At 47.5% G+C, this 23,826-nt stretch overlaps 2 protein-coding genes across 2 annotated transcripts; one reads left to right on the top strand and one right to left on the bottom strand.

The window, feature by feature from the left end:
• Positions 1-14,761: 14,761 nt before the first annotated feature.
• On the top strand, positions 14,762-15,733 carry LOC115640991 (olfactory receptor 1020-like). The gene has a single exon (XM_030544046.1). The coding sequence runs from the start codon at positions 14,762-14,764 to the stop codon at positions 15,731-15,733; it is 972 nt and encodes a 323-aa protein (XP_030399906.1).
• Positions 15,734-18,434: 2,701 nt separating this feature from the next.
• Positions 18,435-19,382, bottom strand: LOC115640990 (olfactory receptor 14A16-like). The gene has a single exon (XM_030544045.1). It carries the CDS (start codon positions 19,380-19,382, stop codon positions 18,435-18,437), a length of 948 nt encoding a protein of 315 aa, XP_030399905.1.
• Positions 19,383-23,826: the final 4,444 nt, after the last annotated feature.

Here is a 23,826-nt window from a genome sequence, read left to right as displayed (position 1 = left end):
ATCTGTGACACTGGGGACCAAGCCAAGGGGAGCTCCCATCCAGGCTGTGTGCCAGGACCCCATCACCCTCCCGGTTCATTTCACACTCACAGACCCCCTAGCAGGAGGGGAGAATAAAGGGCAGAAAGCGAAGGTGCCCCTGGGGCAAAGGCTCTAGGCTGGGACCCAATCCACTTCCCAGATCTACACCCACGATTGTGTGACCAGGACTACAGCCCTTCCTCTGTGTCTCAGTTCCCACCTGCCAGATGGGGAGGATCCTCCCCTGCCCCAGGGTGTTTAGGGAGAGTTTCATTCCTGGCTGGGAAGGGTTCAGATACCAAGTGGGTGTATTGGGCCCCAGGTGGGGGATAGTTGGACAATCGCTGCGTCAGGGGTGACACGGGGCCATGGGAAGGTCTGAGCAGTAACGATGGGGGAGGGGCTCCATGTCAGGCCACCCCTCTCAGACTGCAATGGCTATTGAGCATAACCCCTGCTTCTGCGCATGCTCTCACTTCTGGGCCAGCCCCACAGCCTGATTCTTGCGAACCAGTATCTGGCCTGGCCCCAGCTCCAGGGGTCGGGGTGGGGCAGGGTGTTCAGAGTGAGGTGCTCGGTCTTGGTTTCTCTCAGTGCTGCAGGCTCTATGGCTGCTCCCCCTAACCCTTCCCCCCCCAAGCACAGTGAGACAGAGCAGTACCTCCGGCAGGGGTGGGAGCTGGTCATGCGAAAAGGGGGGGTCTTCAAGGCTGCCCCACGGAGTACAGCCCCTGTAGTGCTTCGGGCATCTGGCCCAAGACCCTGATGTTAAATAGTTGTACCATGATGTTGGCTGTAATGTCCTGCTGTTGCAAGGGAACAAGGATCAATCAGAGACTCCAACACCCACGAGAGCGAAGGGTATTAAAGGCACCGGGAGCCAGCAAAATTTCCTCTCCATGTCTCAGGGACGGATTCCACCACCCAACCCCCGAGACGAAATCTTCTCTCTTCTCTAGTGACTTCCATCCCCTCTCCCACCATTGTGGAATGAACTCCTGCCTCCACTCCTCTCAGTCCCCCCGCCAGAACGGTTCTACCTCCCAACCCATCTGGGGATTCAGCTCCGCTCCCCAGAGTCCCCTCAGCCACCCTGGGCCCCCCCAGCTGAGGGGCTGGGAGGCTTTGGGCAGTAGTGCCGGGGCGTGAGAAGAAGTGGACACTTTTCCCCAAGGGATTCCCGTGGCCTTAATGTGATGCTATGGGCAGTGGCTCTGGTGAATGGGGCATTTAAGCAGCTTCTGCTGACTGATTCCTCCAGTTCTCTCAGAGCAGGTGGGGGCTTGGATAACATGATACCAGAGCACTAGGAACCGGCCTGAGGCCTGGAGGGGGAGGAAAGGCTCACAGAGGTGACTAGCGGAGTTGGCAGCCCCTGGCATGAGCAATGGCCGTGTGTTGTGCTGATGTGACGCCTGTTAGGAAATAACCTTGCTTGGGAGCTGGGTCTGCCCTGCTTTGAGCAGCTCAAGGGACAAGCTGGCACAGACCAATGGCACCTGCCTGGGGTCACCCTCTCCTTGCTCCCTGCTCAGTACACGGGGATGGGTTGGGAGTGATTTTCAATGGCCTGGAGGTGAAAGGTCCTGGGGATCTCTCCCCAGGTGATCCCTCTTTGGTTACCTCATCCTCCAGCAGCTGGTCGGCTTGCCCCAAAATGGAATAGGTCAGCATCAGGCCAGCCTGGCTGATACGGAGGAGCGGGTGGTGAATGACCAGCAACCCCGCCTGGAGGAAACTGCTCTTCTGGTCTTCAGTGAATATTTCTCCGAAGACCTAAAATCAACAGAACCAGAGCCCTTGCAATGGCCCAGAACCAGGTTCCAAATCCCTCTAGTGTCTCAAAAGGTGGAGAAGAGTCCTGGGGCAGCCAACCTTTGGGGTCCTGTGGACCAGGAACCCCCTTCAGTAGGAGGCTGCAGGCACTGAGGCCTCAAATAGCTCTTTCTGGAGCAGGATTCACCGCAGGTGCCATGAGATACTGGGAATGTGTCTGCACGCTCTGGAACCCAGCTCACGCAGACAACGCAGGACTCCTATTGCTCCCAGCAGCAATAGCTCCTGCAGCTCACCCGCTAGAGGTTCGGGGTCTTATAGATCTGGTTCATTCCCACGCCTCACCCCACGGACATTCCCAGGAGCCTCACATACTCTGTGGAAATAAGGAACAGGCTCTTGCCCTGTGTCCATCACACACTCACTGCAGTGGGAGACAGTTCCACACCTGAGCTGCTGCAATGCACCGGCAGAGAGTTCTTACCTCTCCCACCCTGGCCAGGTTTCTATAACCCAGGCGCTCTGGGTCATGGAGCCCGTCCCGGCACCACAGCTCTGGTGCCTCTCTGGTCTTGAGCCCTGAGGGAGAAAGACACACCCATTGGGGAGGTTTGGCCTTCCGCTTTCAGTGCTTTTTTCCTTCTGGGTGCACACTGGCCAGGCTCCTCGTGGCATCCACGGCCCAATGGAATCTCAGTGTCCGTGCCAGCCGGGTTAGTACCAGAAGGGGGTTTTGTTTCAGCCATCACAGTAATCATGTGACCCTTACAGTCATTGTGCTCTGTGAGTGGGTGCCTGTTCACGGGGGTGTCTAATACTGAGAACCTCCCACACCCACTGAAGTCAGGATCTGGCCCTGGCTACCCGACTAGTGACATCTTACAAGCTTTGTGTTTGTCTCCTTTGGTCCCTGCTCCTGCCCCTGCCCTCATGATGGGCTCTTTCCCTCCATGTGACTCAATAGCTCCGTTCCTGTCCCCTCACGAGCTGGCTGCCCAGTACGGGGGTGGGCTGATTTCCCTGGGCTGGGGGACAGAACCAGGCTGTGAGATAAAGCAGCCAATTTCCCTGGCACTTTCACACTACCTACTTCAGAGAGAAGGGGAGAGAAAGAGTCATCATCTAAGCTGGGGTCGGTCTCAGAGGAGGGGGCTTCTTTCTGTAGGGTCCCACTGCCCAGCAGAGGGAGTCTCAAAGGAGGGGCCTTTTTCTGTTGGGGATCCTCTTCCCCGCTACAGCGGGTCTAAGCAGAGAGGCCTTAGTTCTAGAGGAGTCCCAATGGCCAGCTGGAGCTAGTCTCCCACAGACTCGTTTCCATGGGGTCCCTTTGCCCAGCTGGGTTTCTTACCTCTCTTCTGGAGCAGGAGCCAGTAAAGCCAATATATCCCACCCCTGGCTTGCCGGCTGATGTCACTGGCTGGGTGGGATACGTAGAGACCCAGCTGCAGCACGAATTTGCCTGCCTTGGAGAAGGCGGAGGAGGTCTGGTGGAAGGAGGAGGAGAGGGGAATCCATCACCATTCTCCCTTCAGCTCCCCAGAGCCCCTGGACCTGAGCTCTGCTCACACCCCTGTGTAGGAGGAGCTGGGGGAAAGGAGCAAGAGCCCTCTTTCTCCCTGTCCTTAAGGGAGCTCGGAGCAAAGGGAGCAGGGCAAGGGCCCTCTCTGAGCACTCGCTGCCTCGCTGCTCCAGAAGAACAAGGGCCCTGAGGCCAGGCACAACCCTGCCAGCCAGCGGCCTACGGAATGCAGTCCCTTATGGACCCAGGGCAGATCAATTAGCCAGGAGATGAGGAACTTGACTCTACAGGACGCTGGGGTGAGAGGTCACTTACGTCAAATCCAGGCAGGGAGGTGGCAAACTGGAGCAGGGCCGCGCTGGTCTGTACGGCCCTGGCTCTCTCCTGGGTGTTTTTCGACAGGAGAGAGAGATGGATGTGCTGTGGGAGAAAGAGGCAGGGGAGGGTCAGCGGGCAGGCGTACATGCTCTACAAACCAGCCTCTCCCCCTCCCCAAGGGGCTCAGACTTTGTGCTCAGGGTGGAGTAGACAAGCCCTGGTCGCAGAGCTTGAAAAGGGGGTTCATGACACTGCCCACATCTTGCTGGGCACAAGCTCCTTGTCTCTCCAGGCTGGGAGAATGGTCAGTCTTGGGGCTTGTCTATTTGCTCTGAACCCCTGATCCACGAACAGCACGTCAGGATCAAGGCACATGCCCTGGACCCCAGACCCCAGCTGCAAAGGCCTTGGTACGATGGATGGAACGGCCATGAGGACAATCCCTCCGGGAACTGCAGTGTCCCTAAGACACAAGAGCTGATTCCCTGAGGCTCCTCCTGTATCTCAGGGTCTCTCCCTAGAGAGGAGCCAGTGACTTTTCTCAGCAGTCCATGTCCTGCATCTCGCCGGGGTTTCAGTCTCTCAGGCCCCAGCCAGGCCTGGTGCTCACTGTTAGTGCTTAATGCAACCATGCAGAGCTCTGGCTGACAGTCCCAGCTCCTTCCCCCTGCACTGGCAGCTCTGGGAAAGTGTGGCCGTCTGGGTCCAAGCTGGGAGGACACAATAGAACCGTGGCTCTTCTAGTCTCTCCTTTGCTGCCCTCCCACAGGGTTCAGGGGCAATTCCACCCCAGAGCGTCCCATTCTACTCACCTCCAGGAGGTGCTGCAGCTTCTCCATGGTGGGGGTCTCTCTTAGCCGGTCCCTGAGGATGGTGTCCAGGCTCCGCGAATAGCGGTTGTGCAGAGCCTGCAAGAAGAAGGAGAACCTGTCAGTCATGGGACATGGGGCTACACCAGTCAGAGGACAATTAGGAGGATTCTCCAGGAGCCCTGGCAAGACTCAAAAGGCACATCCTGGCTTCTCCCATTCACATCACTCCAGGGACACTTAGCAAAAGTTCATGGCTGGATGCCTGCTGCCTTGTCAATCCTTGCTCTTAGCAGTTCTCTGTGCAGGGCCTGGTACCCAGCAGAGTATGAACCAGCCAAACTGCAATGGGTGGGAAGTAGGATCCCCAGGAGAGTCCGGGCAGGAGATTAGAGAATGAGGAGACGAGGGAAGGCTGGGATCAGCCATGGAGGAGTAACGCAATCCCCTCGGACCCCCTGATCCATGAATAGCACGTCGGGATCAAGGCACATGCCCTGAACCCCAGACCGAAACCAGCTCCAGGGTTCGAGACCTCCATGGGGTTGGACAGGGAAAGCTGCCCCCGTCCTGAAACCAGTGTCTCCTTGCACAGACAGAGATTGCAACTTTGACAGTGTCTGTGGGGACCTTGGCCTGTGTGGGACAAATGTCTCCACTTTGGGGTGCCAGATAAGAGAGGAGATGTGTCCCCACATTGGGAGTGAGGGATTCTCTGGGACAAGACCCGCTGCCTGGGTAGAGATGGAACAAGGAACAGGACAGACTTGGTGGCAGCGCAGCTGGGGGATTTTTGTACCTCAGCTCTGTCCTGGAGGTGCTGATGGATCACCAGGATGGTATCTTCCTCAGGGGACAAATCCTCCTCCTCCTCCTCAGCCCACGCCAGCTGGGCACTGGGGGTGTCTGCACTAGGGAAGGAAGGAGAAAGTTGAATCCCTTCTGCTGCTGGGGGGATGCAGTGGGCAGAGAAGGCTCCATGTTTCCCCTTTCTCTGTGAGGAGCCCCATGGCAGCAAGGGCCCCACCCTGTCCCTCCCAGAGATGCCCTCAGCCCCATCAGCCTCCTTGCCTCATGCCAGTCAGCCCTCCCCCCGACAACATGATCAGGGGAGGCTGGAGCTCCCCGACTCCACCCAGCATCCCCTGCCATGGGGTGTGGCTGTGCCACCCCCACTGGTGTTAGTGGGGCTCACATGGGTCAGTCCCGGCGCCTGGGCGATCCGATGGGCACAGGGTGTTACTAGTCCCCCACCGCCTCCATCCTTTTCCCTTTCCCCTGTGTCTCCCCTCACCTCTAAAGAGGGAGCCTTTAATCTCTAGGCTGCCAGACCCCACGGAGGAGCTGCTGGCCCTGCAGGAGTAGGCGGAGCTGCTGGTGTTTGATGTGCAGTCGCTCAACTCCTGCTCTGGGCTGGCAGGAGGCTCCTCGATGGCCACGGTGGGGCTGGCAGGAGGCTCCTCTGGGGCCAGGGTGGGGCTGGCGGGAGGCTCCTCGGGGGTCAGCTTGACAAAGTCCTGGCTGGGATGATGAAGGTGGGGTTGATCCTGCCTGCAGCAGGGGGTTGAACTAGGTACTTCCTGAAATCTGTTCCAGCCCTAGTCTTCTAGGATTATAGGAATAGGGATCGATTCAAACATGTTGACTTGCTGGTTTTGCAGGATACATACAAACAAAAAGGTTGACTGAACCATTTGTTTTCATTTCAAACAAACTGAGGTAAAGAAGGATCTCTAGTTCGTTCACTGAACTGATTGTTCCTGCTCATAATGTCCTTCCAGATTTTAGAAGTAGTAGCTCACATCTCCTCCTCTCTAGCGTTTATTCATATATTACAAGAGGAAAAGAAGCCTTCATCCTTTTTCAACTCCCAATCAGCTTCTTACATTTGAATGAAGTAGCTGCACCAGCTGGAATGAAGAAAATATTCTTTCTGCACCCACAGAAGAGGCTAGTGCTGCCAAAATCTGGCTGGGTGTTTCAATAACTTCTGGACTCCCCGGTGCTTAGGCAATGACTTCCAACAGTTCAGTGCTTTGACTTCCTCTGACACTTGGCAGCAAACATGGACTTCTTCATACTGGTATTTATTTAAATTACTTTAATAGGCTGGAGCAACTAGAGGCCTTAACATCACTTGTCATTGTTTCAAATTTTATACTTGATAGGTTTTAAAAGAACATTTTTTTCAATATAAATTTAAAAAACCCAGTTTAAATAAAAACAAATATCTTTTGGGGGGGTGGGGTTGTGAAAAAGCCATTGATTGGTTTTGCCCTTTATTTTAGAAGAACCACTTCATCTGAGAGAATCAGAAACTGCTTGTATTCTAGTCAAGGAGAGGAGGCAGCAAAATTTGTTGGGCCTTATTTGCTCAGTCTTAGACAAACAAGTGTGCAAAACTCTACCTGGTCTCTTTTATGGAGGCCCAGCTAAGAGGTGTGGGGAGGGGCAGGAATGCTGTCTGCGTCCTGGATCCAGTAGCAGTTGCACAGGATATTGCCACGAAACCTACATTTTACTGCCCAACTGTCTAAGCCATTCCTCCTCTGCGCTTCCTGGTGTCTGCGTTTCAAGTCCTCAAAACCTTCCCCTTGCCAGTCACTGCCCAGGTGGTGCAGCAGGCAGAGGAACCTGAGCAGTAACATTTTGACACCAGAGGTAACTCAGCCACCTGTCGCTCCCTGACTCCACTAACCCTGAGCATAAACCCAAAGCCTGAACCCTGCCTTGGGCATCGCTCCCAGGGAAACCTGCAGGTTCATTTACTGACTTCTGCAAATCACCTGTGGAGAGTTAGCACTGACTGGCTGAATTCACTCGAAACTCACAATGCCCTTCAGCTTACAGCACTAATGGCAGGGGCACAGTGTGGAAATCAGGCTTTTCTGGTGGCCTGCTTTCCAATTGAGAAGAAGGGACAAGAGGGAAGGAGGAAGAGGGAAGCAAAATGGTCAAATTCCAAACGCCCCCAGCGAGTCACAGATTAATTCCAAGCCCAGAGGAAAACACTGTCATCTGACTTTCTGTTTCACTTCGGCCATAGAATGTGCCTCAAAATAATTCCTATAGGACTTAGAGCAGAGTTTTTAGTAAAACACCCAAGCTTGATTTTAAAATAGGCCAGTTGTGGAAAATCCAGCACAACCCTCAGTGAATTGCTCCAAACTCTGACGTTAAAAATGCTCCTCGCCTTATTTCCAATGTGTATTTGTCTAGCTTCAACTTCCAGCCATTGTCTGCTCATAACCTTTATCTGGTAAAGTGAAGATGGAGGCTTGTTGCAGCAAGGCTACAGGGCTCTCCGAGGTTCCCCCTGCCCCGCATCCCTGTCCTGCCTGGCTGTTGGCAAGGGAGCTCTGTGAGGTCACAGACGCCTCATTCATAGAATCATAGACTATCAGGGTTGGAAGGGACCTCATGAGGTCATTTAGTCCAACCCCCTGCTCAAAGCAGGACCAATTCCCAACTGATTGTCTTTGCTCAATGGGCTGAATTCCTGCCAAAAGCTTTTGTGAAGTCATTGCCACACCCACCTTTCCCTGGCAGGCCTGACCTCTGCCCCTGGCCAGCCCAGCTGGATGTTGAGCTGCACCTCGGATCACTCCACTTGCTTATTATTGATTCTGGGGAGCAAGCAGGCTACCCAGTAAAACAGCAGAGTCTGTTCAGCACCCGACACTGAGTTTTTCATAGAGGCATCGGTTGTGAAACAATTCAGTCTCCTAATCTGGCCTCTATTTCACAGGCTATGAAATTTCACACTCTTAGCACCCTATTAAGCCCAATTGCTTGTAATTCACTAAAAGGCATCTTCCCAACCAGTTATGATGGTAGGACACCAGGAAACAGAGACTCCACCTCTCCCCTGGGTAATTTGTTCCAGTGGCTAGTCTCCCTCACTGTCAGAATTACATTTGAAATTGACAAACTCTGAAAAGGGCCAAATTTATGACAATCTTTTAAATAATTTAAATAGAAGAGAAAAAATAACATTCAGTAGAAAATGTTCACTGCCAAGTTTTTCAGACAGTCGCACCACTGATGTGATAGCTAAGGCCCTGGAAGCAAAGTTAGCTGAAATGCTAACCCAGTTTTGGGCAGCAGTAGCTTCCTTGAAAGGTGCAGAAAATATTGTCTTCCTTTCAGTTTATTTAAATCGTTCAGTTCAATCGACTAGTTTTTTGAAATTCAAGAAAGCCATTGGGAATTCACAAAACAGGCAAACTTGTTTTCCTCCCTCAATCTATGGATAAAAACTAGGAGATAGATCTACTGGTTCATCACTCTAGAAACATGTGGAGACAAGAATGGATCATTTCAGTTCACTAATCACACACCAAAATTGACTTTGTTTAAGAAATCAGTTAGTTTGAAATGCAAAACATTTTGATACAACTTCTTTCTTATGCTTCTCTTTCTAGCTCTGGCATGACCTTGCTGTGTGACCAAAGAGAGGTCACTTCTTTTCTCTTTCCCTTGGTATCAAGGGGGATGGAGAAAATTCTCCCAGCTGTAGCAGGAGAGAGATTTGAGCACATCAGGCGTGTTAGGGCCCTCGTGCTCTAAAGGACAGTGGGCGATTGTTGTTTGGGGCAAGAATCTCAACAGATTTGTTACTTGTCCCCCAACCAAAGCCAATAACACATCTCTGCATTTTCAATCATGAGTTAGACCTTCTCAGCAACCCTCTGTCTCCCGCAGTCCTCAGGTGTTCCTTGGATTAGGGAGGCTTGGATGCTAAGAGAACTGAAATTATTTTACTGGTTTCCTGGGTGTTACTAGCCCATGAGGGTCTCAGTCCGGCCCCCAAGGCCCACACTCCGAGACACTAAAGATCAGGATGGGTTGATTTCACTCAAAGTTTTTTGTATTTGCATTTTTGAATTATTTTCCTAATGAAAGATTGATTCTCATGAAATCTTAGAGCTGGCAGATGATAGAACAAGGAGCAATGATCTCAAGTTGCAGTGTGGAAGGCTTGGATATTAGGAAAAACTTTTTCACTAGGAGGGTGGTGATGCCTTTGACTCTGCTAGGATAGAGTCCCCTATCTTGTATCTCTATCTAGAGCCTATAGTTTTTCTTACCTTCTACACAGATGACAATGTCTTTGAAAAAAATCCACACGGGAATGATAAACACACGCACTGAATCTTCTGCACACCAACGTCTCTTGGTCCTCAGTGAGTGACCATGAGATGGAGGCTTGCTGCAGCAAGGCTACAGGGCTCTCCGAGGTTCCCCCTGCCCCGCATCCCTGTCCTACCTGGCTGTTGTCAAGGGAGCTCTGTGAGGTCACACCTGCCTCATCATCTTTGCCCAATAGGCTGAGTTCCTGCCAAAGGCCTTTGTGAAGTCACCGCCGCACCCACCTTTCCCTGGCCAGCCTGATGTCTGCCCCTGGCCAGCCTAGCTGGATGTTTGAGCTGCACCCTGGATCACCCCATTTGCTCATTATTGATTCTGGGGAGCAAGCAGGATAGCCAGTAAAACAGCAGAGTCTGTTCCTCACCCCACACTGAGCTTTTCATAGAGGTTATGAAACAATTATACAGGGTAAATTCCTAAATTCTTCACCCTCTAGATCACTGACAGAGAGATATGCACAGCGGTTTGCTCCCTCAGTGATTAATCACTTACTCTGGGTTTATTAAGTAACAAAAGTCATTTTTATTAAGTATAAAAAGTAGGAGTTAAGTGGTTTTGAGTCATAACAGACAGAACAAAGGAAGTCACCAAGCAAAATAAAACAAAACCTAAGCCTAACACATAAAGAAACTGATTCCAGGGAATAGCTCACCCTCAGAGGTGGTTCCAATCAGCTTCTTTCACACACTAGACTCCTTCCTAGTCTGTGCCCAATCCTTTCCCCTGCTACGGGCCTTCTTACTTCCAGCAGACATCTTAGCAGGGGGTTTCTCATGACTGGCAGCCCCTTTGTCCTGCTTCACCCCCTTTTCTAGCTTTGGCTTAAGGCGGGAATCTTTTGTCTCTCTGGGTCCTCACCCTTCCTTCTAAATGGAAAAAGACCAGATTTAAGATGGATTCCAGTATCGTGCTCTCTGTAAGACCCCTAGTCTCCATTCTTCCTGGCTTGGCCCACACGTACACAGGAAGGTTTGCAGGTCAAAAAACCATTTACAACCAATTGTCTGGGTCAATGGGAGCCGTCAAGGTTTTAAACCACCATTAGTGGCCCACGCTTTGCACAATTACAATAGGACCTCAGAGTTAGACTTCAGATTTCTGGCTTCAGATACAAGAATGAGACATGCATACAAATAGGAGGCATATCTTCAGTAGCTTAGAACATTTGTTAGGATACCTTACAAGAGACCTTTTGCATAAAGCCTATTCCACTTACATCACACTCACACTTATAAGCATATTTCCAGAAAACATATGGAGCGCAACGTCACCGGGTGCCCTATCTACCCTGCTTTCGCTGCTCACTGACAGCACAGAATTGACAACAAAGGAGCCAGGATAGGAGGCTTCTAAAACCGAGCGAGCTCTTCGATCGTGTCAACATCCTCTCAGGAGCTATCAAACCCCCTCTCTCAGTTTCTATCCCCCAAATCCTATCAGCTCAATGATTTCTCTACCTGGAAGAGCCTCGAGGGAGGCAGAAGAAGCGGAGAGGATTGCGTTGGGGGTAAATAAAAGAGAGAAGAATTGTTCCTCGGGATTTTTGTCTGTTTCTCTGGTGATCCTGACGGAGGAACGGGAAGCGTAATTCCATTTCTCTCAATGCCTCGGATTGGGTTCAGTTGGTGAAAGTGAGCAGAGGGCGTCCTTCACTCTCTGCTCTTGTTCCCACAGGGGAATGGAGACTGGACCAGTTTCCCAAATTGGACGGAAAGTAGCTTGCGAAAGCCGAGGAGAGCCTGCTTCCTGTCTGCACCGAGTTGATAAACTGGGGAAGCCAAAGCTGAGAGACCCCGTAGACAAAGTCAGAATGCTATCCGCTCACATGGGTTTCTCTGCCCAAATTATAATCAGCTGAGTGATTTTCCTGGACGAGCCTCTAGGTAGGCAGAAGGAGAAGTCAAGAGGGTTGTGATGGGGTAAATGAAAGCAGAGGACTCTTCCTCTTGAGATTTCTTTGTCTTGCTCTTGTGATTCTGACCGATGAACCTAAAGCGTCATTTGACCGTGTTTCAATGCTTTTCCTTGGGCTCAGCTTGCGATGCTGAGCACAGGGGTTCCTTCGCTCTCTCTGCTTCTACCCTCTGTAATGGGGAATGGACCAGCTTTCAAAACAGCCTAGTGGAGCTGAACGAAAAGAGCAAGAAACATCCAGGTTCACCCTAGATTAATATTTTTTCCCCAATTTTCTTGCTGAAACAAAACAAAAACATCATTTTCATAAGAACTCAACTCCCATTCAGGCTCCAAACTCTCTTGCAAGATTTCCAGAAGGGCTCAACACCCTGACTGCTGAGCTATTTTGGAAGCAAAAACAAACAAGGCCGGTACCGATTGTGAGTGCTGGCTGCTTGACTATGTGGCCCGCCGTGCGGGAGTTTGAGGTTCTCATTAAGCTAAGTGTCTCTATTCTGCCTCTATCCTAGTGTCCATCTTTTATTCCCCGAATAAGAGAGGGGGGAGATTAGAACACCTCAGAACGCACAGGGTTGTAGGAAACCTGCAACTTTAGATGAGGGTGATGGTGTCTAAAAACCAGATGTGATGTAGGTGTTGAAAGAGAGACCCTGTCTTGGCCTCCTTGAGCGGCTCATACAATGTTGAAGAAAACAAGGGTTGAGAGAGCTGCTTTTGTCTCTGTGTCTGGATGGTCCAGTGGTCTAAGGTGTCAGGCTCAAGTCTCTGTCTTTCCCACAAGTGGGGCTTTTGGTATCCCTCAGGAGGCGTGGGTTCAGATCTTCCTTTTGAAGTGGCCTGGTTTCAATCTCCCTTGTTACATTGGCAGAGCCCTTTTTTAGGAGTTTTCTTAGAGTATGTCTACACTACGGGATTATTCCGATTTTACAGAAACCGTTTTTTAAAAACAGATTGTATAAAGTCGAGTGCACGTGGCCACACTAAGCATTTTAATTCGGCGGTGTGCGTCCATGTACCTAGGCTAGTTTCGATTTCTGGAGCGTTGAACTGTTGGTAGCTATCCCATAGCTCCCGCAGTCTCCCCCGCCCCTTGAAATTCTGGGTTGAGATCCCAGTGCGTGATGGGGCAAAAAACATTGTCATGGATGGTTCTGGGTAAAGCCTCACCCCCTCCCTCCGTGAAAGCAGCAGACAACCGTTTCGCGCCTTTTTTCCTGGGTTAACTGTGCAAGCACCATAGCAGAGCAAGCATGGACCCTGCTCAGCTCAAGACAGCAATCATGAACATTGTAAACACCTCCCGCATTATCGTGCAGTCTATGCTGAACCATGATCTGCAAAACCACATGAGGAGAGGGCAGCTACGGCAGCGCAGCAATGAGAGTGATGAGGACATGGATACATAATTGTCTCAAACCGCAGGCCCCTGCACTTTGGAGATCCTGATGGTAATGGGGCAAGTTCTAGCCATTGAACGCCGATTTTGGAGCCGGGAAACAAGCACAGACTGGTGGGACCGCATAGTTTTGCAGGTTTGGGATTATTCCCAGTGGCTGCAAAACTTTTGCATGCGTAAGTGCACTTTCATGGAACTTTGTGACTTGGTTTCCCCTGCCCTGAAATTCCAGAATACCAAGATGAGAGCAGCCCTCACAATTGAGAAGCGAGTGGCAATAGCCCTCTGGAAGCTTGCAACGCCAGACAGCTACCAGTCAGTCGGAAATCAATTTGGAGTGGGAAAATCTACTGTGAGGGCTGCTGTGATGCAAGCAGCCAAAGCAATCATTAAGCTGCTGCTATGAAAGGTAGTGACTCTTGGAAATGTGCAGGTCATAGTGGATGGCTTTGCTGCAATGGGATTCCCTAACTGTGGTGGGGCGATAGATGGAACCCACATCCCTATCTTGGCACTGGAGCACCAGGGCACCCAGTACATAAACCGCAAGGAGTACTTTTCAATGGTGCTGCAAGCACTGATGGATCACAAGGGACGTTTCACCAACATCCACGTGGGATGGCCAGGAAGCGTGCATGACGCTCACGTCTTCAGGAACACTACTCTGTTTAAATGGCTGCAGCAAGGGACTTACTTCCCAGACCAGAAAAAAACAGTTGGGGATGTTGAAATGCCTGTAGTTATGCTGGGGGACCCAGCCTACTCCTTGATGCCATGGCTCATGAAGCCATACACAGGCAGCCTGGACAGTGGTCAGGAGCTGTTCAACTACAGGCTGAGCAAGTGCAGGATGGTGGTAGAATGTGCATTTGGTCGTTTAAAGGCAAGCTGGCGCACATTATTGATTCGCTCAGACCTCAGCCAAACCAATATCCCCTTTGTTATTGCTGCTTGCTGTGTGCTCCACAGTCTCTGTGAGAGTAAGGGAGAGACCTTTATGGTGGGGTGGGAGGCTGAGGCAAATCACCTGGCCGCTGATTACGCGCAGCCAGATACCTGGGCAATTAAAAGAGGACACCAGGAAGCGGTGCTCGTCAGAGAAGCTTTGAAAACGAGTTTCTTTATGGGCCAGGGTACGGTGTGTGCTTGTTTCCCTAGCCCAAAAGAAACACTCTATTCCATTAGAGAGAGTCCATTGCTCTCACTGTTGACAAAGATGCCCCAAAGTGGACCCGAACTATCGACAGAGGGAGCAAATGTAGACACACTTTGGCAACTTTGCTTTTGTCGATTTTTCTTTGGTGACATTGGTTTCATTGAAAAAACTTGCCAGCGTAGACAAGCCCTTACACATTGGTGTAAAAATCAGCTCTCAGTATGAGAAGGCGATGTGTTTGGCTTTACTTGTGAGTATGTACAGAAAGCTGTCAATAATCTCAGAGCACTGTGAAGATGTTAAATACTAGAAGATAACAAGCCACTTTACATGGTACCATTATCCTCATTTTACAGCTGTGGAAACTGAGGTACAGAACTACATGGCTTTCTCAAGGTCACACTGAGTCAGGAATAGTACCTTGCTTTCTTGACTCCCAGATTTCACCCATAGCACTATATTACACAACATAATGGGGGATAATTATGGTACCAGCCCAGATGGGAGTGTGAGGTTACAGTACCTATGAACATGATACTGGCAGGAAAAAGATGCACAGAAAAACAAAGATCCTGCAAAGCTCATTCATGACTACATTTAAACATCAACAAAATTAAATGACATCACATAACCCCATATTCTTTTTTAATGTCATATTTCATAGGTTATTTATTTAATTACATTTCTTGATAGAGCCCATGGCAGACACAGTCTGGAGAAATCAAACGTTTAGCACAGAATTCATCCTCCTAGGATTCGGGAATCTCCCCCAACTGCAGATACTTCTCTTCCTGCTGTTTCTAGTGATCTACATTGTGACTATGACCGGGAACATCCTCATCGTTGCACTAGTTATGGCTGATCAGTACCTTCACACCCCCATGTACTTCTTCCTGGGAAACTTGTCCTGCTTGGAAACCTGCTGTGCATCAACCACCCTGCCCAGGATGCTGGCCAGTTTCCTGACTGAGGACAGAACCATTTCTGTCCAGGTCTGTATTGCACAACTTGATTTCTTTGGTTCTCTGGTAGCTGTGAAATGCTGTCTCTTATCAGTGATGTCTTATGATCTGTATTTAGCGATACGCAAACCACTGCAGTATGCAGCCCTTATGAATGGCAGGCTCTGCTTCTGGCTGGCAGCTGGGTCTTGGGTAAGTGGTTTTGTGGCTTGCACCATCACTGAATGTTGGATATCACAAATGATTTTTCATGGCCCCAGTGAAATTGACCATATCTTTTGTGATTACAACCCATTAGTAAAACTGTCCTGCAGTGACACCAGCCTGATGGATCTTGTGACCTTCCTGTTCTCCTCCATATTAACACTGCCCCCCGTTCTATTAACCCTGGCATCCTACGTGTGTATCATCGCCACCATCAAGAGAATTCCTTCCACCACCGGGAGGCAAAAGGCATTTTCCACCTTCTCCTCTCACCTCATTGTGGTTACATTCTACCATGGGACACTAATCTTTATCTATCTGCTACCAGGCACCAACACACTGAGAGAACTGCATAAAGTGTTCTCTCTCTTCTACACTGTCCTGACTCCCTTGGTCAATCCCCTCATCTACAGCCTGAGAAACAAAAAGGTCAAGGAGGCCTTGAGAAAAGCTGTTAGTGAGATTATGAATTTCATGACAAATAGCAAACTATTTTGTATGTAATTATTGTACGTTGCAATAAAATCAAGATAATGGGATCTCATCTGACGGGGTGATGCTGTGAATCACTGCACAGGCCAGCAGCCCTTACCTATTAGAACAGTTCTATTAAATATAATTGGACTTTTGGTGTGAGGAAGAGCTACATGTCTGAATAAGAGCAGCAGGGCCAACCAATCCCTGATTCATGTTTGTCTCTGCTGGGAATATCAATTAAAATGGGCTTGTTTGTCATAATGAGTTTTATTATTTATTATTATTGTTATTATTTAGCACAGAATAGCTCTCTTTGTTTCTATCTGAGGCTGTCATTCACACTTCCATGGGTTCCTAGAAATGAGAAATCAGAATGATTTGCTGTGTAACCTTCCCTTTCTTCAAAGCAGGGATCCTAGTAGCTTCCCCCCTCATGTGGCCATGTGAAGAGTAATACATTAAGATTCAGACTGGACTTTGAGTTTACTGGCCATGATACAACACTTTGCATGTAATGGTTTTGACTTTAGTGGGTTTACATCAGTATAAAATCACAGGGACAGTTATGATTTGCTCCCACTGTATGAGGGTGTGTGGAAATATTATGATAGATAGCAGCAGGGTAGCTGGAAATGAATCTAAAATTGGTGGTATCTGAGTGGCTTCCTTTCCTATCAGTAGAATTACATTGATGTTAATGTGGGCAGAATCAATGCAACAGCAGTGTGAGTGGGAGGAGTATCAGACTCTATAATCACATTATCCAGGTAACCAACACTCATGGTGTGCGAAAATTGCCTACGGGGTCAGGAAGAAGCAGATTCCACCCCACACACACACCATGCGGTCTGGTTATAGTCTCACTTATTTCAGTTTTACACCAGTGTAACTGTGATGACTTCACTAGAGTTACTCATAATTTACACCAGTATAAGTGAGAGGTTGATTTGGCCATTGATTTCAGTAGAGGTACTCCTGATTGCTATTTGGGTGAGTGAAAGGGGAATCAACCACTACTGACTCAAATGGAGTTATTCTTGATTTACACCTGGATGAGTGAGAGGGGAATCAGCCCCACTGAATCCCACTGAGTTACTCCTGATTTGCACCAAGGTGAATGAGAAGAGAATGAGCCCATGTGATTATAGAACATTGCACAAACAGCGAAGTTTATTATGTGGCTATCCTTATTCGCCAATGCCTGCAGGAGCTCAGTCCATAACAACCCCTACTGCTGCCTCAGTATTGGTCACTCCTACTGAGATTTCCATAGCAACCTAACAGAGTTAGATGCCCCGTGCTCAGACTTCCAATGAGAATTGGGATCTAATTCCCCTAGGCTCCTGCAAAAACTACAACCTCAGTGAATATCAAACAGATACATTCGAGGTCACGGGGAAATATAGCATTCCCATTAGAGAAGTGGGGAGCTAGAGACACAAAGTTTATAGCCAAAATGTTCAGACTTGGTAAATGGAAGCTGAGGAGTTTGGTGACTTTGAAAATCAGGCTTTGTTTCTTTAGGACTCGCAGCAGATATTTTGGTCCCTATGCTTAGCATACAAAGTGTGGAAAAGTTGCTGTTTAAAGTTCCTCATTTGAAAATGGGAAGTGATAATATCCCTGCTTTTGTCTGGAGAGCTCATGATGCTGTACAATGTGAGGCAAATATTATATCCCATCTGTAAAACCTTCATTCATATGAGAAGAGATGGGAATCCAACTCAAAGATTTCCTGTCTCCCAAACACTTTACTAAGGCCAGTGGGGCCAGATCTTCACAGGTATTTAGGCACCTACTGAGATTTTCAAAAGCACCTACACTTCTAAAACTCATTGATTTCAATGGGAGATGCTAATGAAAATACCACTAGATGTCTTTAAAAATTGGGCCCAAGGCCATTAAGCTTGTGGGTGCAATATTGGGTACAAATTATGGTAAATAATTCCTCACCAGTCTTGGCCAATGGGAAATTTGAGTGAGCAAGGAATATAGGAAATATCTTCTGCTCTCTATGGTTCCACCTTCTTACTCTGTGGGATGAGTGGGTATTTTCTATGTGGACATCTTATTCCATAGGCCCAATTATCACAAAAGAACCCAATGGCCATTAGAAGTCAATGGGTGTTCTGCAATTAACCCCTTTATCTTCCTTTAGAAAACCCATCCTAACAATATGGCTTTTATTCAGCTTTATTAAACACTTGGGCTGAGATTTGCAAAGCAACCTAAAGGACACCCAGTACCCATAACAATTCATGAGAATGTGGCACACAAATCCTTTAGGCACCTTTGAAAATCTCTCCCTTTCTGTATGATTGTAACTATCTTATCAAGCAATACAAATCACTCTATAACAATTAATTATCCTAATCGTTATTAACCAACCCACCGATTTATCATTATAATTATGGCTGTTGTTCTTGTTTATCTTATGATAGAAGCGATGACTCTGTTGTGCTGGGTGTTGTACAAACACATAACAATGGGACAATCCCTGCCCCAAACAGCTAGCCATCTAAAAATAAAACTACAGACAACAGAGGAACAGACAAACAGAAGAGGAGAGTAGAAGGAAACAATTAAATGTAACTGGTCAACATGAAGAACAGCGTGTCCAGTGACACAGTTGCCTAACCATTGTCAGGGTATTTTTGCTGGCATCACAGCTGAGAAGAGTTTTAAAAAAATATTTTTGTGTCATCCACAAACTTTACCAGGAATGACTTTATATTTTAAATCCTTCACAAATCAAAGGGAAAAGCTTCCTGCCCACAACTTTTCTCAGGGCAGTTTTTATCTCCTGGTTCCTCAGACTGTAGATGATGGGATTAATCAAGGGTGGCACCACTGAATAAAATGCAGCCACCAGATGCTGCTTCAGAGCAGAGTCAGAGGTTGGTGCCATGTACGAAAACATGCCACTGGTGAGGAATAATACAATGACAGTGAGGTGGGGTAGGCAAGTGGAGATAGTTTTACGGCGACCTTCCATGGAAGGGATTTTCTGCACTGTTGAGAAGATCTGAACGTATGACAACGTTATTAAAGCAAAACAGCTTGAAGCTAAACACACACCAAAGACGATCAGTGCAATTTCACCAGTGTGGGATTCAGAGCACGAGATCCTCAGCAATGGCTGAATGTCACAGAAGAACTGGTTGATAACAGACCCACAGAAGGGGGATGAAAACGTGTTAGCAGTGTGCAAAGCAGAATAGAGACCACCACCCACCCATGACCCGCAGGCTAACTTAACACACCTCCTCTTGTTTATGATCATTGCGTAGTGGAGAGGATTGCAGATGGCAACATATCGGTCAAAAGCCATGATTGTGAGGAGGAATAGCTCTGTAGCTAAGAATGACATAAATAGAAATAGCTGTGCAACACATCCCTGAAAAGAAATGGATGAGCTGTTCATGAGGGAGTTGATGAAGGACTTGGGTACTGTGACTGAAATGAAGCAAATATCCAAGAAGGATAGATTTCTCAGGAAGGAGTACATGGGGGTGTGAAGGTGGCAATCAAGGGTTATTGCCATGATAATGCTAAGATTCCCTGACAATGATACAATGTAAATAAACAGAAACATCACAAAGTGTAAAAGCTGCAGCTTCCGAACATCAGAGAATGCCATTAGAAAGAATTCATTCATGATGGTTTGATTGGCCATGATTTTTCTGGGAATAGCATTTTCTCTCTGCAGAGGGAAGGATAAAGAGACTGCTATAATAACAAGAACGAGAACATTAGGAGTCATACATCCAGATATCTCCTGGTCTTAAATTAATCTAGAGCTGTCCAGAGCCGAGCTCTAGTAAATATTTTCAAACACCTTGGAGTTTTAATAGACTACTGTGGGGGAGGGGGATATGGGGGCTTTGGGAAATACTCTATAAGACTTTAAACCCTGGATATCTCCTTATATTCAACTCCTGAATGCAATCCTTCAAACAGCTGCATACAGCCAACTGGAAACCTGAGAGGAATCACCTAAACTATTTTCTGTTCCTCATCCAGGATTGTTTTGATGGAAAGTTTCCAGTAATCTCTAATGCTCTAATGGAACCCACTAACCACATGCCTCCCCCTCCCCTGTTTATTATTAATTTTTGTAAGGTTCTCAAAAACTAAATGAATGTGGGTAAATGCCTGGAGGATTCATAGATACATGACAGATAGTTAGATAGATGGATGGCTAGATCTATCTGCGATACTCTTTCACCACATTGAAACATCAGTACATGGCCCTACTGTGGGTGGGTAAACTAGTTCTAGCTGGAATCATTTAAATAACCTAGAGTTCATTACTTCTTATGGTCCTTCAGTTTGCAAGGGGATGACAAGGTTTTCAAAAATAAATTGCCAAAGCCTGTGGTCTTTACCCAGTCCTTTCTTAAGGACTAATTAAGGATGAGAAAATGTAAGTACAGGTGGCAGGACTTGGGCCAATAATAATAGCAGAACTAATAACTGAATCGAAATAATAATAAGGTAGTGCATAGAATTAGAAAATGAACAAAAGTTATGAAGACTATGAGTAGGAAATATCTGAGATTGCTTGCCGCCCAGAGGTTCTCATATGCCACACCATGGTTGTAAGTGTTAAAGGGATGGCTTCTGTTCTCAGAAACACCGGTGTAAACCTGGAGTCACTAGAGGAGTTTGGGGTTTACACTGGTGTAAGTGAGGTCAGAAACTGGTCCAATATCTTATTTCAGTAACAATCCTGAGTACTGCTTAGCAACTCCAACTTCAACAGATACAAACATCACACACCCTTTCAGACTCAGCAACGCAGAATTGAGGGAGTTCAGCATCTCTGAATTTCCCCTGCATATCTATCTATCTATCTATCATTTCTGGGATGCCTAGCAGTATGTTATCTATTGGAGGGGAGGGCTTTTTTTCTGTTAAAAAAATAAAGCTAAATCTATTAAAGTGAAGCTAAAGATACTGTATGTTCAAAAGTCTGAGGGAATCATACCATGCTTAAACAGGCATCTTGCTCTCCATTTGTGACAGTCTCATTCTTCCTCTGGCTTCATGCTATTTGCTAAGAAGGAAATAATGGTGGCATAGACATGCCCTTGTATCCCAAGGCTGAAATGATGTTGTGGACCAATATATGAGGGAACAAACCCCAACAGAAGTAATTTAACTGCACAAACCATGCTACATACATACAAACAAGAGTGCCTATTCTCCTCCGTAATCCACCTGCATGGAGTGAATGAAGTACACCCCTGGAGATAACTGTTGCCATATAGCCTTCAAAGGGCCTTGGGGGAAATGTCTCTGGGGTCCCATAATGAGATGTGTGCTTATAGCAGACACTTCCCCACCCTGTATACTCTTGTATGTTCACAGCACGGGACAATAATAGACATAAGAGCTAACTTCCTACTGGGTATAACTCCATCAACTTTTGGGGAGTTATAGCAGAGAAAACTCGGGGCCATGGTTTCTTGTAAGCCTTTCTGCAGTAGCTTAAACTGACTGATTCAAAGATTCATAGATTCGCAGAATTCAAGGCCAGAAGGGGCCGTCATGATCTAGTCTGACCTTCTAAGTGTCTACTGCATTTGGGACCACCCGATTCTTATTACTGGGGTCACTCAGGAGTAAACAACCATGAGGACAATGTAGTTATGCTGCATTTAAAATGCACAACAGGATATGGCCCTGTGGAAAATTGCCAGCACTGTTGTGGTGTGCCCTGTGCTTTTTTCTTCTTAAGGAGTGGTCAGGGCATCATCTCTCACTCCTTTTCTTGGGCATTAACTGCCTCGCTAGTGTCCCAGAGAAGGGGGAAGGAGAGGGAGGGATCTGGGCTTGCCTTCTACTCCAGGTCCGAGCCAGGGGCCCTAGGGATAGCAGCAAAGAACTTGAAACTGCGATTCCTTCCCCTGGGCTACTTCCCTTTCTGCCTCTTCAGTCTGTTGGGCTTCCCACCCTCTCTCCACTTGGGTAGGATTTCTCCCAACCCCTTGCATCTGGGGAGTCCCTTTGTTCTGCGTGAGCAGGGTTTCCTTTTACCTAGCGTTCTGGTCTTCTGGCCCACAACATCACTTCTCCAAACTCCCTTCACCTCTCCTCCAAACTTCCCTGTTTGACTGAAGCAGAGGTTTTATCAGGTGTCTGGCAGGGCCTAAATTGGCTCCATGTGCTCTCATTAACTCATAATAACCTCTCCTCTGTCTACAGGGAACAAGGCTCTGACCATCCTGGGGCTTACACATCTCCTATCTATCATTCTTCTGCTGTATCACAGGCTCTTATAGTTTTCAAAGCTAAGGGTGTGAAACTTATCACAGCAATGGAGAAGAGAACTGAGAGGGAGGAGAAATGGTGCCTGGACTATAGAAATCCAGCTATACTTTTCATCTTGAGAGGTTCCTATTGGTGGGGGTTAGAGTTGGTTGGATTTTTTACCCCTGTGGAAAATGTTGACTTTTCAATGACAAATCAAAAACTGAGAGATTTCAATTCAGAAATGATATCATGGAGCCTCCTGGGAATTGTAATTCAGGTGCCTCATGCTCCTGTTCGTCTCTACAGACTGAACTTATTGGACAGACTACATCTCCTATGAGGCACCATGGTCTCGCCTCTCAGTGAGGTGAGCTAGTGCATCATGGAACTCCGTTGGCATGGTGGATCATGGGAGATGTAGTCCAGCTGGGAATTCCAATCCATAAAGAAGAATGAGGACATAGAAAAGGTACAGAGAATGGCAACAGAAATGATTATGGGTATGGAACAGCTTCCATATGAGGAAGAATTAAAAAAGACTGGGACTATTCAGCTTGGAAAAGAGATGACTAAGGGGGGATATGATAGAGGTCTATAAAATAATGACTGGAGTGGAGAAACTGAATAGAGAAATGTTATGTGCCCCTTCACATAGAGGGAAAATCAGGGGTAACCCAATGAAAATAATAGGCAACAGGTTTAAATGAAACAAGAGGAAGTACTTCTCTGCTTAACGCACAGTCAACCTGTGGAACTCATTGCCAGTGGATGTTGTGAAGGTCAAAACTGTAACTGGGTTAAAAAAGAATCAGATAAGCTCATGGAGGATAGGTCCATAAATGACTATTAGCCAAGATAGTCAGAGACGCAGCTGCAATATCCCACTCTGTGCCAGAGGTGGAAGAAAGCATTTGAATGGGGTATCCCAGTTTCAGTCTCTACTGTTGAAGCTGTTCAACTGTGGATAAATAATGAAAAAAGTCATTGGAGCAGGGGAACTGGACCCTAGGTCTTCCACCTTCCTGGACTACAGAATCATTCTGACTGTCAGTCTCTCTCTCTTTGGCCCAAGGACTATTTAAATATGTATCCACAATGGAACAGTCACTGGGCCAGAGAGAGCGATGACGGGCCTGTATATGTTACTTTACATTTTTTCCAACACACACACACATGAAAAGAAATCACCTGGAAAAGCTTTAGTCAACAGCATTGTGATGAGATTTGATAGTGAAGTAAATAACCAGGAGCTTTATTGATCAGGCCTGCCCTGCTGGGCATCCATACAACACTGATGGAAGTTCCAGGTCAGATCTCCAGATTGTAGGGTAGTTTTTTAATGGATCTACTCCAATTCACACCAGCAGAGGATCTGGGCTCATACAATCTATCCATTACACAAGGGAATTTTGCCATCAGTTAATGGTAACATGGTTAATTCTTCACTGAGTTAGTTGTCCTGATTCCCCACTTTGTAACACCTATTTATAATCAAATTATTTCTAATTTACACTGGTGGGATTGGAAAGAGAATCAGGCCACTTGAAGTCTTTAAATCACAATTTGAGAATATAAGTAACTCAGTCAGGTGTTATAGGTCTATTAAAGGAGGGAGTGGGTGAGGTTCTGTGGCCTATGATGTGCAGGAGGCCAGACTAGATAATCACGATGGTCCCTTCTGAACTTAAAATCTATGACTCTATTATGGAGTTAGATCATCATCACTTCTCACCTATTACTTCTCTTCTTCATCATTTCAGGATCTCCCGCAATCTTCTTACATCCTGGAGAGAAGGAAGCTTGTTTCCTTCTCTATCTTCCTCTCCTTGAATGCTGAGTATCTTCTCTCTGCTGTCATCTCC

This window comes from Gopherus evgoodei, unplaced genomic scaffold (genome assembly GCF_007399415.2).
Source record: "Gopherus evgoodei ecotype Sinaloan lineage unplaced genomic scaffold, rGopEvg1_v1.p scaffold_330_arrow_ctg1, whole genome shotgun sequence".
Taxonomy (NCBI): domain Eukaryota; kingdom Metazoa; phylum Chordata; order Testudines; family Testudinidae; genus Gopherus; species Gopherus evgoodei.
Note: the sequence above shows the minus strand (reverse complement) of the source record. Positions and strands in the feature narration are given on the sequence as shown.